At 40.7% G+C, this 16897-nt stretch overlaps 1 protein-coding gene across 1 annotated transcript; it reads left to right on the forward strand.

The window, feature by feature from the left end:
* Positions 1-711: 711 nt before the first annotated feature.
* Positions 712-15607, forward strand: LOC104506792 (TRAF3-interacting protein 1-like; the record flags this gene model as incomplete). Its single annotated transcript, XM_010147868.1, has 6 exons — positions 712-780; positions 6008-6169; positions 8015-8149; positions 8299-8769; positions 9961-10038; positions 15437-15607. Coding segments are annotated over 6 exons (1086 nt in total), but the record flags the coding sequence as incomplete, so codon positions are not given.
* Between the last annotated feature and the right edge of the window lie 1290 nt (positions 15608-16897).

Genomic DNA, 16897 nt, shown 5'->3' on the forward strand with positions numbered 1-16897 from the left:
GGGAGTGGGGGTCCCCCAGGCGCGGCCGGGGTTGGGGGAGGGGGACACCCAGGGTCTCTGAGCCCTTCCAAACCGGGACCGGGGGCCCCGTCACCTTCCCGGGGCCTGCGCGGGGCTGGGTGGTGGTCCGTAGGGCGCTGCTGCAGGGGTGACGCTCTCAGTAGCAAGTGCATCTCGGGGGTTTTGGGTTAACTCTCACGGGTTTTAGGGTAGCTGGTGGTGGTCAACACTAGACGAGGGGTCTGACCCTCATCCTCAGTCTGCTGTGCTTTTGGTCTGACGTGAAATCGGCTAGTACGTTGTTTTTCCACATCCCATTTTAAAAACCAATCAAACAGGTAATTTTTATATTCCTTGAGCTGCTTCTTTATATATAGTTACGTTAAAAGAAGTCGAGGGAATAATGCAGAGCTGTGTTTACAGTGCGTATGTTGGTGTTTGCATTGTGAATCTCCCAGCTTCACCAACCATCAAGGTTAAAGATGGAATTAAATAGGAAGGGAGGCCTGAGCCTTAAGCAAGGATTAAGCCTCCTTGTGCCAGAGGGTGTTCAGAGGCACAGCAGCCCTCTGAACCTGCTCTAGAAATAGTTCTAAACAAGGTGTCATCTCTGAAAGCAAGTAAGGCCAACATATTTCATGCTGCCACACAAGCTTTATCGAACAGGAGTTTCAAGTGTTCTTAACTTACTCCTTTTCTTCTGTTTTTAAGGTAATTAGAGTGACAGGTTTTATGAAAGGGCTTTATACAGACTTTGAATTGAAATCAGATAACGTTAAGGTGAGTATGAAACTTCCTTATTTATTTAGCTGTAACAGTAGTAGTATTTGAAACTTGCCACAAGGTACTTTTGGTCTTTTCTGTGTTCAGCATCAAGGGCTTGTCTTTAGTTTTGTGAAGAAATTGTAAAAGGTATTGCCTGTTGGTTATATTATGCAATGCATGGGGTGAACACCTGTAGATTGCATTTGTGGATGTGGCACAAACAAGCTGTCGTGTGTAAAGAACTATTTCTGTACAGATTTCTAAACAGTGAGGATGAATGTATAACCAGATCTAGGTTTTCAGGATACCACTGTATTACAGTTGAACAGAATCATTATGTAGTAAGATAGATTTGATGTAGTTAGACATTGGTAATAAATCACAAACACTAGAAATCTGCTTTTTAAAGACTCTTGTGGTCTTTCAGTGGAATGTATGGTTTTATATCTATTGCCTTTTATATGTGTGTGTACACATAGACTGTGTACATGTATACAGTAAATATTCAGGCTTAATATCCCAGGACTTGCCAAGGCATTCATCTAGTATAGGCATTCCACAGTAGGTTTATTACAATATACAAATGGCTAATTACTGAAAGAGGAGCTTAGTGTTATTACTAAAAAATTCTTTTCTTAAGTACAAGGGTGACTTTAGTTTCTGTTTGCTGCTGTTCTGCTGACTGCCTCTTTGCTGAGCTGATGCTGACTTCTCCGACTACCGACTTGATTGGAAACTTCAGTTGCTTGTTCATGGCGAGTAATGCAGTGTTTGCATGTTGCTAGTTAGACAGCTACATCCATTGGTGATTGTTTAACATAGCAACTAGAAATACAAGTACAGGCTGGGAGGAGAGTGGATAGAAAGCAGCCCTGAGGAGAAGGGCCTGGAGGTACTGGGGGACGAAAAGCTGGACATGAGCCAGCAGTGTGCGCTGGCAGCCCAGAAAGCCAACCATATCCTGGGCTGTATCCAGAGAAGTGTGGCCAGCAGGTCGAGGGAGGTGATTCTGCCCCTCTACTCCGCTTTTTTACTGCAGTACTGCATCAAGCTGTGGAACCCTCAATGTAAGAAGGATATCGCCCGGTTGGAGCGAGTCCAGAGGAGTCCATGAAGATGCTCCGAGGGCTGGAGCCCCTCTGCTATGGGGACAGGCTGAGAGAGTTGGCTTGTTCCGCCTGGAGAAGAGAAGGCTCCGGGGAGACCTTATAGCCCCTTCCAGTGCCTGAAGGGGCTACAAGGAAGCTGGGGGACTTTTTACAAGAGCCTGTAGTGACAGGACAAGGGGTAACGGGTTTAAATTGAAGGTTTAGATATCAGGAAGAAGTTCTTCCTGGAGAGGGTGGTGAGGCACTGGAACAGGTTGCCCAGAGAAGCTGTGGATGCCCCATCCCTGGAAGTGTTCAAGGCCAGGCTGGATGCGGCTTTGAGCAACCTGGTCTAGTGCAAGGTGTCCCTGCCCATGGCAGGGGGATTGGAACTAGATGGTCTTTTAAGGTCCCTTCCAACCCAAACCATTCCATGATTCTATGAGGTCTATGAGCCTGGCTTGTCACCCATACAGTCAGTTGCACAGATGTTTTATACACTTCTTTGTGCATTAAAAAAAAAAAATTATCATTCTGATATATACATTTATTTCTGTGATTTTTCTTGTTGTCGGGTTAACTAAACCCTAACTTATTTGTTCAATGGATTGTTGTCTTTGTTGGTTCTGTCTCTGTTGAAGCTTGTCAGTAGGTTCTGTAATGAAGAGCAGCTTAGCACATGCTGCCTCTTCTAGGGAGAGTACCGTGCATTTTATTTGTGGATCAAAAAAGCAAATTTTTTAGCAACTCCTGAGTAGGTCTTTGTATCTACATACTGGGATAGCTGTGAAGTTGCACCAATCTTGAGTACCTCTCTGAGCATTTCTGTCACAGTCCATGAGATCATGGTTTTCAAGAGTTCAGGCAGAGATCAAAAATTATAGAATCACAGGATGGTTTGGGTTGGAAGGGACCTTAAAGCCCATCTAGTTCCAACCCCCCTGCCATGGGCAGGGATACCTTCCACTAGACCAGGTTGCTCAAAGCCTCATCCAGCCTGGCATGGCCTGGCCTCCAAGACAGCCAGGGATGGCGCATCCACAGCTTCTCTGGGCTTTTTGCTGTAGTGTGGGGGAAAACGTCTCAAGCTTGTGTTCCTCTTGCCAAATCATTGGTCAGGAGAAAGACTTGGCTCTTCAGACTGCTTCCTTACTATGATTTCTGTTGGAGTTGCAGGAAATCAGTAGAGTAATCCTTATGCAGAGACCAAACTACCCCCAGAGAGCTAGAGTGTGAGAGCAGCAGCTGGAGTCCCTGTTGTGAATAGCTGTATGTATTTCTGTGCAAGGGTGATCTGCTTTATGTAACTCTAGGGAATGATTCTCATCTGGTGGGATGATCTGGCAGCAGATGCACAGACTTGGAACAGGCAGGATGCTTTCAGGAAAAAAGGTTTGTACCCACTGTGAAATAGTCCCAGTGCTGTAATCCACGTTCTGCTTGCAGTGGGCTGGGAAAAATTGGCAGTTGTTCTTTGCAAGGTGCTCTGTTGTGTTGTTGCAGATCACGGGGTGCATAGACTGAAATTATCACAGCCTAAAGCTCGTGGTCCGACTTCTGTGGCAGCTGGGGCTGGACATCCCCTTACGTGCTAGACAGCATCATGCACGCGTATGTGCAGCCACTTTGTTTCTAGTTTCAGCTCACCTCTCCCACCCGGACACAACAGTGGGATCCTAAAGCACCCACAGTTTCTTTTGTGCTGCCTTTTATGTCTCCCGTGTTGGGGTAACGCATACTGCATGGATAGCTGGTCCCCTCCTCCGGTGTAGAAAGAGGTGGGGGCCAGGCTGGAAGCATCCCAGGAGCCAAATGTGCCCTGTGGAGCATGCAGGTGGACCTCACTGACTTCTAGTTTGTTGTAAGGATATACAGTCAAATCAATCAATGGAAGAGAGTTGTAAGGGAAGTGTAGAGCGTGAGGACAGCTACACTGCAGGGTGCCTGTTAGAAAGGTTTGTCTTGTGTGGGCTAGTAAAATGTTGTGATCTGAAAAATGGAAAGATTAGGTATCAGGCTTGCTCTTTTAATCTTCCACATCAGCTTTATGTTTATACAAACGTAAGTCTATATATTTCATAGAATCACAGAATGGTTAGGGTTGGAAGGGACCTTAAAGACCATCTAGTTCCAACCCCCCTGCCATGGGCAGGGACACCTTCCACTAGACCAGGTTGCTCAAAGCCTCATCCAGCCTGGCCGTTTATATGTATATAAGAAGTCTTACCACTTGGAGTAGTAGAGATACCTTTCTTAGAAAGCCACCCAATTAAAAAATATTTTCTTAAGCTCTCAGTGCTGTTTCAGGTGTTTGTTTCTATTTGGATAGAACTTTATTTACTGATGCAGGCAGGAGCTGTAGATTTCTCATTGGCTTCTTGAGGATTTCTTAGATGGACAGAACACACTGATAATGTGACTGCTGAAAATTGCAAGGTTGTAGGAGAAATTTTTTGGATCTTTATTTGAAAACTCGTTTGGTTTAGAATAGTGTCCTGTCTCCTTCCCTAAAGGAATAGGTTGCATATGTCCTTGGAAGGATGGACAACTCTTCAGTAGAATGTTGCAGTATTTCCTTCTTTTCCCTTTTTATTTTTGAATGCAGGGAGCGCTGGTGAGGTTGAACTGCTCCTGATCTTAATGGAGACAGAGAAAATCCCAGTTATGTGGCAGTTGGTTGTTTTCTTCCTTTTGGAAGAGTCAAAGACAGGAATTATCCTGACTCTGGAGACTGTATTCCTGTGCATGTTTACCTATGATTGACGTGCTTGCAGCAGAACCCAGCTCTTGATGGAGAGTGGCTCTGGGACTTGAGATGACGCTTGAACAGCTCGTTTAAGCTCCAGTGTCACAGGGATAGATCGTGCTCCCGGATGACCTGTAAGGCGCGTCGGCCTTGCTCAGCTGAGGAAACGCTGGCTTCTGTTGCTTTCCTCTGTGTCACGATGTCTGTCAAATTAGATCCAGGTCATTGTGGATCTGTGCATCCCAGATACTCAGACAGCAAGTGCAGTGCAAAATCAGGTGTTGTACTGGATAATTAGAACTGCTCCTTTTCTGAATTAGCTGCAGTGGCAGTCGTTCACTTTTCAGCTAGCAGTTTGAATGCTGTAGTTCATATTCTTTTGAACCAATGCCTGTTAAAGCGTGCCTACAGGATCCTTCACACGTGGGTTTACTTTCTGACAGGTTAGTAAGATACTTTCTTTTTCTCTGCTCGTGACTGTAAAGGATGAGTGAGTAGACTTCTGTGCTGGGGCTGGTAAATATTCCTTGGATTTTATTATGTTTTATTAATAAAAACTCTCCCCCTTCCCCCTGAGTGTTCTGCAGCTGCAGACACTTCACACCATTATTTAATTTTCTGGGTCAGGAACACCCCCGATTAAAATTTTACTTGGTGAGAGTTGGTTTATTTTGTCTTTAGTTTTTTTTTACGATTTTGCATAATCACCAAAAGCCATCATCTCTACTGAAGGGCACTTGGGGAAAGTTGTTTGTAAAATATAATTATAAAACTAAAGCACATCTGGTAATTGTGGAGATAAAACTACGTGCCTGTATCCCTTTCCCACCACCTTCCGTATGTTTTCTTTACTCACTGTTAAGTCTGGTTTGTAAAGTATGTGTACAAGTATGTGAGTCCCTCGATTTGGACTCCTCTAAGTTTCATAACTGCGATATCTGTGCTGAAAAATATTCAGGGCAAGAACTGTCTTTCTGAGCAGTATCTGGTGTTACAGATCTTCAGTGATTCTTTTGGTTATATTTGTGATCATTTCTTAAACAAAGCGTTTATCTTCTTTAATATGTAATGCTTGAAAATGGAGTGCCAAGGGTCTGATAGCAGTCTTAAAATGCACTGGAGCTAAGTGATAAACATATTAAAAAGGCAAAGTTACACTTTTTCACTTTGGTCATTCCAGTTCCATATTAATCCATTATCAAGGCTGTCATTCCTTAATAAGAAATAAATAGCTAATTATAAATCGGCTAACTATAAATCTCTTTCCTGACCTTGCAAATCACAGGCTGCTCTTGGTGTATGAATCCTTTCTGCAACTGTTCCTCCCATCGGAGTTTTTCTGCTCTTGAGGTGGTGTGTCACATTATTTTGGAGTCTCAGTATTGTTTCTCAATCGCTCTTTTACCAGGATAAAGATGCCAAAATCAGCTTCCTTCAGAAGGCGATTGATGCTGTCGTAATGGTCACAGGAGAGCCGCTGTCAGTAAAGCCAGCGCGTGTTGTGGCCGGACACGAACCTGAGAAAACCAATGAATTTCTTCAAGCAATTGGGAAATGTTGCCTAAATAAGGTATGGCATCAAGTATCTATTTTATACACATAATGACATCAGAGCTTATTTGCAACAGACTTTATTGAAACTCGTCTTCTGTCTTTAATTACACAAGATAAATGTTGGGTCACCATTTTATAATGATATTATTATTAACAACAGCATGGGGACAGTGTGTGATCCTTAGTAGAGTTTGAGCCAGGCCCCCACACAAATACGTTCTGGATATTTTAATGCTTTTAATCTATACTGGTTTTTATTTTTTGCATATTCATTGGTCATTTAATGACATTTGTTAGGTTTGAAGAAGAATACGAAGCTTCAGAACTTCAAAAACGTTTGGATGCAAACACATTAATTATATGCCAAGATGCTGCCACCTTTGACTTTGTCTTTTAAAATTTTAGTCACATTTCTAATTCTGTAATGAATACTTTTTTTTTCCTTTTTTGAGTATGGAACTGCAGTAAAAGAGAAATTTGATAACCTGTTAAAAATAACTGCAGGGGTAGGTCTTAAAATAGCTGTTGCGTTCCTAAAATAATTGTTTAATTGAAAGTCATGGGGATTCTTTGCTTATAGGTGTTACTGAGATTTTTGAAACACAAAGGTATTATCTAAAACCCTTGAATTAATGAGTGTGAAGAAATTGTATGTATTTTAACTGTGAAATACTACAGTGTTTACAGTCTGTCTGCAAGTGTATTTTGGATTATGTTTGATAATCTACTAATTTAAAATTTATGTTATTTTGTTTTAATTAGCAGAGTGGTATGAGCTGCTTCCTTATGAATTGCTTGAGGTCAGGAAGGGGGGAATTGATAAACAGACACTGCACGTGTTAGGAAAATGTGCTTGACGGAACACCTTTGTAGAATGTTGTGATAGGATTTAATATCCAGAGGATGTAATCTACCCATTTGAGCTAAGATAATTAGCCCCTTGCCTTTTATTATGCTTGATGTGCATTGTGGAAAAAGATTTCCTTCAGTCTCTAGCTTGATGCTTCTAGTGCTGAGCATGCTGCTGGGAGTTAGACAGTTTAGGCAAATGTGGCTAATGTGCAGAAGTTTGTGTCCAAATGTGAAAACCCACAAAAATGCATAGTTTTGCATTTACAAACCAGGAGAGAATCAGGAGTTAACCCCCAGGGCAATATCAGTTTCAGTGATCTAAAAGCTGTTCCTGTTTCAGGAAGGAGAGTTCCCTGGCAATGAAATGATTTTTTTATTTTTCCTTTTTATTTGTTAATGTAGTCAAACTCTTTGCCACTTGGACCTGAAAACATGATGTTAACTTGCTGTCTGAATGATCTAATCAGGAATTGCTCGTCACCTTAACAAATTAACTAGATGCAGAAGCTTTTTAAACACTGTAACTGCAACTTATTGGAAGTCATTCTTAATGTAGTTTTCTTTAGTGACTGTTGCTGATTGAGCAAGTATTAGGTGAAAGTGGAGTGGCCTAAAAGTGGGTGCAAATACAACATAATATGGTTTTAAGAGTGTTTAACCGATCTAGCGGTCGATACAAGGTTTTGAGAGTCATTTACTTTACCATTTTGAAAAATGTTCAGGCGGTTGCAATGAGAATTGCTATTGTGCTGTAGTACATAAAAAGCACCACATAGTTACATAGCTCTGGCACGTGTCATCAAATTATTACAAGAATTGCAAGGAGGTGTTTGACATAAAAGAGCATCATTACTACATGAAAGAATGTTTCCAAAAGAGCAGAAATGTTTTATTAAAAACAAACCAAAACAAACAAAAAAACCCCCAACAAAACCTTCCCAAGTCATGTTGATTACAGAGTTAGGAAGAAAGGAGGTATTTAATAAAATAATTTACTTATTCCTTGCAGCTGTCCAGTGATGTTGCCGTGAAAAGGATCTTAGCTGGGGAAAGAGCTGACGCTAAAGGGAAACCTCCGTCCTCTAAATCTCGAGATAAAGAAAGCAGAGAATCCAAAACAGAAGAACACAAAAGCCATAAAGAGGTAGGCATTTGCAACTTTGTGGGGTAGAGGGGCTATTTCTCTTTAGGGTTTATTGGGTGGGGGTTTTTTAGCTTGCATTTTTGTCTGTGAAAGACATGAAAGAGTTGCCATGTATTGGAATTAATTTTTAGTTTTTACTTTCTTTTTAGGGTAGAGGAGAGACTGATATTAAAGACAGAAGCTCAAGCAGAGACAGAAAACACAAAGGAGATTTGAAAGAGAGTGAAGGAAGAGCAAAGGAAAGTGATAAACAGAAGGATAATGAAGAAAGACACAAAGACCATGAAAGAGATTCCTTTAAGGAAGGAGAAAAACAAGAAAGGGAAAGAAACAGAAGCAGAACAACCAAACAAGGAAGAGAAACAGAAAAAAACAAAGGAAAAGGAGACATAGAACAAGAAGATGATCTCAAGCGTGATAAAGGGCAGGAAAGAGAGAAGAAAAATGAAGGTGGCAGAGAAAAAGACAGACTGAAAGGAAGAGACAAAGATAAGGCTAGGGACAGAGAACGAGAGAAAGACAGAGATAGAGGAAAAGATCGGGAAAGGGATAGACACAGAGACAGAGAAAAAGATGGGGAACACTTAAGAGAACATGGGAAGGATAAAGCAGAGAAAAAGGTAATTGAAATCTTACTTCAGAGAACAGTAACTTTTGGCATACTGTGGTAGGGACTAAATGTTTATTATGATGACCTGGCATGTGTTCATTTTCTGCTCATTTAACAACTAGATGCTTTCTTTAACAGCAATTACTCTCATGAAGTGAAAGTGTCAGTGTGGATTTGATCTGGTAAGAGTGTTACTGAGGCTGTGTGTGTAACTTCATGTCTCTGTCGTGATATACCTTGACTTGAGCCATCAGACTCACTCAGCTGTGCTTCCTGAACATCTAACAGGCAGTTTCTTTTCTGAACTCCGCACGTCTGAATTCTGATCACATTTCTTTTGGCAGAGAGGGGAGGCAGCGACTGTTGGAACTGTGTACTTGTATCCTCCTGTGTCTTCCCAGTGATGGCATGCTGTTGTTGCAGCCATAGCCAGCTTTTGGGGAAGATGGGGCTGAAGAGAGTTCCTTTGGGCTATAACTAGTCATTAATTTCTCTCTTGAGCTTACTACTTCTGTAGCAAGACACACAGGATGGAGTTGTACATCTGTTTTTTTTATTTTTTTGTGACTTTCTAGATGAAGCTATTTGCTTCATGCCTTTTTTTTTTTTTCTTTTTTTTCTTGAAAGAACTGTTGGGAAGCCAATCTAGATTCTTGCAGGGGTGCTGTATTTGCAGTGGACTCTGCACACCATGTTGCATCTTTGAGAAGGTACACATCCACTGTTTCCCCATACTTCAGACCTTCTCAGTGGGAAGTCCTAAACTGTCCTAAGAGCCATCTCTTCATTGCCTTTCATTTATTATTCTTTTTATCTTCTCTCTTCCTCCTCTAAATATTTCCTGTTCTCCTTTTCTGTTCTGTTGTGTGCTGGTTCATGGTAGAAATTCAGGACTAATGGTCATCAGAGCTGCTTCTGTTAGGGGATAGTTTAGTTTTGTTAGATGTGAGAAAGCACTTCTGTCGGTACCTGCCTGCTGGCCTTAAGGATCTGTACTTTCCTGGTATTACTCAGAACAGTGCTTAGCTGTCAGTTTTGCTTGGTTGGTCTCCTACATGGGGGAGGCAAGGTAAAGAGGGCACGTAGATGGAGGAGAATACCGTGCTCAGTTCTACTCTCTGCTCATTTCCCTTTTCAGGTTGATCAGGTCAGTAGCTTGCTTCTCAGCACACTAAATCTAAAGCAATTAATTTCTTTTCAGTCCGCAGATTCTGAGGAATCCATGCTTAGGACAACGCAGAGGCCCACCAAAGACAGCAAGTGCCAGCCAGATAATGCGGTTAGTAGTATAGATGTGGGAAGGTGAACACTGAAAGTGTTGCATGTTAGAATGATTTGGGAGTCTGCCTGAAAGGAATGGAGGATTGAAAGGTAGGTAGATGACAAGTTTTAGGGCTGTAAAATAGATGCTTCTCTGCTTGTGTGGGATTTTTGGGGGAGTTTGTTTTGATTTGGTTTTGTTTGGGTTTTTTTTTTTTTTAATCCTCTGAACTTGGACAAAAAAAAAAATCTACTCTGTTTACTTCATTTTCCAGATTTTATTTCTGTGTATTGATATGTTGGGTGCTTCAGAAAAAATATTTATTTGCTCAAAGTTTTCTGTTTATTCCTCCAAATCTTGCCTGGAAAGGTTCCTGGTAGATTGTGTGGGGTGTTTTTGGTTTTGTTTTGGGTTTGGTTTTGTTGGTTTTGTTGTTGGTTTTGGGTTTTTTTTTGGTTTGTTTTTTTTTTTTTCATCCATCATTTCATTAATAGAAGGTACTGTTTTGGAAAGAAAATGAGTCCAGTGTTGTGTCTGGGCTTGTGTTTTGCAGCTGGATGATGGTAGGGCAGCACAGTAACTCACTGGTTGCCTCTGAACAGTAGCTGTTACTTGTGATACCATTGTGTCTGCATCTGCTGCTTCTTGATGACCTGAGGCAATTTGGGGAATTATGGAGCCATGTGGCTAAATGTTTGAAGAGTGGGACTTCAATAAATTAACATAAAGCAGCTCAGGCTAGGAAAAATGAGGCAGGATCCCAAGTCTAGCAAGACTCTCCGTTGAGAGTCTATGGGCCACTGACATCATCGTGTCTTCTACATGAGATGACAAATTTATAGCTATTCTTTGAGTGAAATCCAACCAAACTTTTAAAATTATTGGCACTTGCAGGGAGAGCTTATAAAATAGTTTTTAGCCTGAAGCAAATGTTCATGGCCAAGTTAAACTTCCTGCAAATTGGGTCTCTAATGGAAATTCTGAGCCTCATCCCAAACTATCGTAGTGCTCTTGGGCACCACAATAATACACTGGGGCAGTAAAGTTTCATTTCCCGTCTTAAGTGCTTTTGGGAGTGATGCCAAGGCATGTGGGTTTATTACCTTAAATCTAGATGACATGCTTTTCCTCTACTTGCTTGCGTAACAGTAGACGCTGCTTAGTTTTTAGGTGATGAAAACTCACGCTTTAGACCAGTGCATGACAAATGGTCATCTTCTTAAGACTGCGGAAGAGAGGAACGAAATGAAAATGTTCACAATGAATTTTTAGAGCTGGAGTGCTAAGATAGCTGCACACAATGATTTAGAGGACATTCCAGCCTGAAGTGAATATAATGGTCTGGGGTTGATCATCCTGTCCTCACTGTAGTTTCACAGCAGGGTAATGCCTTTATTTCCAGGGATTGACTCAGGTTTAAACTACTGTAACTCCATTTAAGTCTTGTGGCAGTGAAACAAGTGTATTAAAATAAGGGAAACAGTTCATGTCTTTATGCACGTGAAGAGGATTGAATCATAGTTTGTAGTCTCTGCTGCGTAATTAATAAATCTTCAGCATCTGTCTTTAGCTTTTTGTAAATATAATACAAGTGAAACAATTTGAAGCAGCATCTCTCAAGCAATGGTTGATACGCCAGTACCTCACATGTCACCCATTCTTTTCTGCCCTGAGGATTAACCTCTTCTCCTTTTCTGCTTTGTTCCTGTTGTGCTCACTTACCCTGGCTCCTAGTCCTGCTCTCTTTATCCTCACGCTCCTAGCCACAGCTTCTCTTTCTTTCCAGGCCTAGTCTTACGTGGTTTCACAGCATTATGAGCTATTTGTCTTCCACTTGATTTTCATCTTGCTTCTTCTGTATTTGAATTAGGCCCTTTCGTCAGACATGCTGCTTGGCAGAGTAAGAACATGGAAACAGTGGGGGAAAAAGCAGTGGGGAAATGGGAATTTTTATTTCATTTGAGATGTCTGTGGAATTTCAGGCTGAATGGCTTCTATGCTGCACTTACTTTAGAGAACATGTTAATTCATATATATATATATATTTATATTACACATGTTTTTTAAATATTATATATATATATTTATATATTTCATATTCTACATGCACACCAAAGCTATCACTTAGCAGCAAAACCAGGAACGAAGCTTTAGGAAATTAGGAGTCTAAGATTCTCTCTGTATTCATGCAGGACTCAATTTTTCTTGCTGCTAATTGTTAGACGCTGGCTTTAAAATGCTACTTAAATTTTTGACAGGTTTTCTGGTACTAAAGAAATCTTAATGTTACCCAGCATGTAATAGTCATCCCATGAGTATCTATGACTTTCTGGAACTAAAAGACAGTGAGTATAACTGGGAATTAAGAAGAGACATTTGGTTAACACATGGCAACCAGAAGATGACTACTTGCTGCTTCAAGGCTAGCTGTTGCATACCACACTGTGCCTTGTCAGGGCGAGTTGAGCTGTGTTCTGTTAGCTCTCAGCCCATCTTAGGTAATAGTCTTGTTTAAAAGGGATGCTTCGTAGCATGACTGATGGATCTTCTAAATAATAAAGGTAACCTTGTCTTTGGACAAAAGGTGATTAAGGTCATAGAGCTTCTGAGCGTATGGTGCTGTTTATATGAAAGCGGCTGTAGAACAGGTATGTCATTTACCCCTGAGGCCAAACACATTGGAAAAGTCTCTTCCATTTTACAGATGGTTGCTGAAAACTCTTGGCTAAAGCTTTTTGTAATATCCTGTCACTTTTGGCCACTTCTAGAACGACTTTTATTTTTGCACTACAAACCATATTGCTCTGGACCTGGTCACTTGAATCAGCCTCTAAGTCATATCTAATGAACTTCTATTTCTGTTGGAACTCATCTTGACTATATAATGAAACAACTACTGAGTGAAAAAAAGACCTGACTGCCCTAGAAGCAGCAGAGAGAACCGTTCCATGGAAATCTGCTGGATATGGCTCAAATATTTGTGTTCTGGTGCTGAGAATGACCCTCTCTTTTTGGTGTCAGTTATTCAAAACTGTCTCGTCTAATAGAAATCCATCATTTAAACTTACGTTTCAAAAGCAGGATTTTTGTAATAGTTCTTTTTGCATTTAAGAGGTTTCAATCAGCAGAAGCTGCTACCAATAGCACACCACCTTGCGAGCCTTCATTTAAGGAAAAGATAATTGATTGATAGCTTCCTACGGAGTTTTATCACCACAGAGGTCAAAGGGACCTTAGCAAATAGAGCTCTTTCAAAAAACCCTGTTGCTGGTGCACACTAATAAACTATGCCTGTTAATAACGAGAGTTGTTTTAGGAATAAATCCTGGGAGTAAAGAGAGTCCTTGAGGGGTATATGGCTTGCAGTAAAAGCATTAGAAATGAGCTGTGTTTATTTGCTGAGGAATGTGGTCTGTTGCACCAAATTAAAAAGTGTATTTGTGCGTGTAGTTTTATTTATCCAAAACTCCTATATTTATATACATGCTACTTTACATTACACATGCAAATATACCTCTGAGCACTGTGGATCTCGTTAGAAGTCACCCAGAGCGTTGTGGAGGAATGATTGAGTTAGATTCCTATTCACAGTCTTAATCCTTGTTTATTATTAGTGAACAATCGGTGGATCTGATGAAGTAAGCAAAAATTCCCAGTGGCCTATTTGTAGAATGAGTCGTCCCCCTCGCTTGCTTGGGTGGGAGTGGTTTTTCTGCCTTTGACTGTTGATGAGTGGAGTGGCCATGGGTAGAGGTGATGCACGTTAAGCATGTACAGAATTAGTTATGAGGGCAGTGTGAAAGTCACTGATAGAAACTGGTCACGACATCCTTTCATGAACGTAGAGGTTGGTCATTGCGTGTAAAGGGGGAAGAAATAACAGCTTGGCAGGATGTTTTTCAAAGCGTATTCCTCTTCTCGACCTGCTGAAACATTGGAAATCACTGTTTTCTTATGTGTTAAAGTGAAAGTCAATTTATTTAAAGGTTAGTAATGAGGACAAAGCAGCAGATTGGATGGTTTACAGCAGGCTGCTGTATCCTCTCCAAACAGAAATATAATTACTCACAACTGGGAAGGGTGAATACATCCATCTAGGATTCCACTTTAATGTGTTTTTTCCAGGATGGTGTGAGATGAAGTGTAAGATTTCATTTTAATGGCTCCAGTGACTGCTTTCCAAAGTCTTGGAGCCTCTGAATTTGTAGGAAGAAGAATGACCTAGGTTATCTCCCTTTGGAAACGCTCAAATCGTAAATATTGTGGGATTTATGTTTTTGTGTGCTACCATAGTGATTAAATTTTAGCTTTTACTTTGCACCTGTTGCCAGTGTGCACATGTGGCTCTACAAAACTGTTAAGCAGTGTTTGTAGTCACTACCTGACATAAATAAACAACTGAATCCACTCCTCCAGAAGCCTCAGCACCTATTCTCAACGCCTTCCCCACCTGTGCTAATAATTACATCACCCAAAGAGCTGCTGAAGTTTTGAGTGTACCAGATGTGGCCTGCGGGCCTGCAGAGCCAGACTGTGATGGTATGTGAGCTTTATTTTTCCTCCTTGCATAATGTTGTGATTGTGAAAGATGGTCGTAATTAAGATGAACTAAAATTAAGATTAACCACTTCAATATTAGCTATGCATTTTGGGCTTCTGTCTGGTTTTCTTTATAGCATGCCAGTATTTCCTAGAGAGTGAAACAAAAATATTGGTAGCTCTGGTTGAAGGTGCAATAATAATTGTAATAATCTAGTGAAGATAGTATAACTCAAAATCAGTTTACGTCAATCAGGACCATGTAATGTACTGTCCGTTTGGCTTGATTTTTGTGAAGTGTAGGATGGAGGGTTTTCTTTTCCATGATGAATGCCTGAAATTCTGAGCCTGCACGTTATATTACATTATGGAGGTGAAGAAGGTGTAATTTGTAAAGGACCAAAACTATTGAAGCTGACTCTTGTGTAGATTGCTCACTTTCCTTTTAAAGCACCTCCAGATAGTTCAACTTCTCATTTTATCACAGTTTGTATACTGTGATTGTCTGTTATTGATAAGCATTTCCCCATTGTGAAGAATTTCTTTTGAGCTTGTGGTGCATTATAGCTTCTAAAAAAGCAACATTTGCTTTCAAAGCAGACTTCATCACCATGTTCCTGACATGTAAACTTCATTCTCTTTTTTCATGTAGCTGTCTCTCTGGGGCTAGTGTAATCGTTGTTGTAAAGTGGTAGAGCTGGGATGTTTCTCTTGCATGGTCACTTAAAGTAGTTTGAGTAAACCTACCAGTATCCTATAGTTTTAAACATTTTGTAGTGTTATTTTCTATTACACTGTATATGGTCTGTTGTCCTATATGCAAGATATTATGGAAAATGAATGTTTTACATTGTGTAATTTGACAACTTTCTCATAGGTTATTGGAACATATCATGTTAACATTTGCATAGAAATGGAAGAATTTGTAATTCTCATTTATGTTACCCATATGGTCGTTATCGGCAGGGTTGACAATAAATCTTGGGTGCAGACTCCATGGACTGTTCACACAAACTTCAAAAAAGAAGATAAGGAGGAAAACCTGTGAGGTGCTAAACATATTTCAGGAATTTGAATGAGCTGCAGAGATGTATTATAGGGAGAGAGGGCATAGAAACATAAAATGGTGTTCTATAAATCACTTCCTCTGTTGTGTTCGGAGGTGGTTGCTTCCACTTTGGCAACAGATGTCACTAATGAGAGCAGGGTAAAAAGACAGGTAGGTCATTAGAAGCAAGAATTGCTTATTGGAAGGTACTGGTTTATTAGTATATACAGTACTGTAAGAAGTGGGAAGCCCTGTGTGTATGCATCGTGGGTCAGATCCCATCACAAGCAGAAGTCATACAATCATTCAGGTTGGAAAAGACCCATAAGTTCGTCGAGTCCAACCGTTAACCCAGCAAGTGCAGGTGGCCTTGTCTCCTGGGACGGGTGTTGACCTCATGTCACGAGAGGCTGCTGCTCATGCACGTCTTTTTCCTAACCTCCAGCCACGTGGCCCCGCTGATTTAACCTGCTCCTTTCCAAGGAGGTATGACCACTGAAATGTTTTATGTAGAGCCTTTTGCAGCAAGTTCCGTCAGTCGGGTGTTCTTGACTTCAGGCAGGCATCCAGAGAAAACAAACTAATTCCCATGTGTGCTTGCCTGCTTTCATTTCCTGGCCTCTCTGAATCACTTTCGGACTAAGGTCAGAGTCCTCAGGAGTGTCCTGATTTTTATTCCAGTTTGGTCTTTTCCACTTGTGAACTGTTATCCTCCATCCTGTATTAGTTGCACCTTCAGATCATCCATTGCTTGTTTCCTGGGTTGTCTGGCAGAACTCATTTCTTAGTTTGTCCAGGGTCTCTGTCCACAAAAGTTGTCCTTTGAGTAAAGGATTATGCAAGTTCAGTGGCACAGTTTTTTAGTCTTTGCTTCTATTTTGGAATGAAATCTATAAGAGTTCCCAGAAGGTTAAAGAGGAACTGTGCATCTTATGTAGCTGAAACATAAAGGTGATTGTAAGCATCTTATTCCTCTTGGTAGCTCACTGGTAGCTAAGTGTGTTGTCCCAAGACCAGCAGTGGCATCAAAGATGCTCTGCAGGTTTCACAAGATTGCTCTGCTTTGGATATTCCACATTTGGAAGTTGTCCTTACTATAATGAAATATAATCATATAGATTCATTTAAAAGAAAATAGTTAGCATGTATACAGGAAAAATACCTGCAGACTTGGAGGAAAACAGACTTGACATAATCTTTATGTATGGGTCAGTTTTGTAAGAGAATATTTTTTTAATGTATAATACATACAGATAAAAAAAGCAGCACATGTAAGTAAATTTTATATTT

Source organism: Eurypyga helias, unplaced genomic scaffold (assembly GCF_000690775.1).
Source record: "Eurypyga helias isolate BGI_N326 unplaced genomic scaffold, ASM69077v1 scaffold37512, whole genome shotgun sequence".
Lineage (NCBI taxonomy): Eukaryota > Metazoa > Chordata > Aves > Eurypygiformes > Eurypygidae > Eurypyga > Eurypyga helias.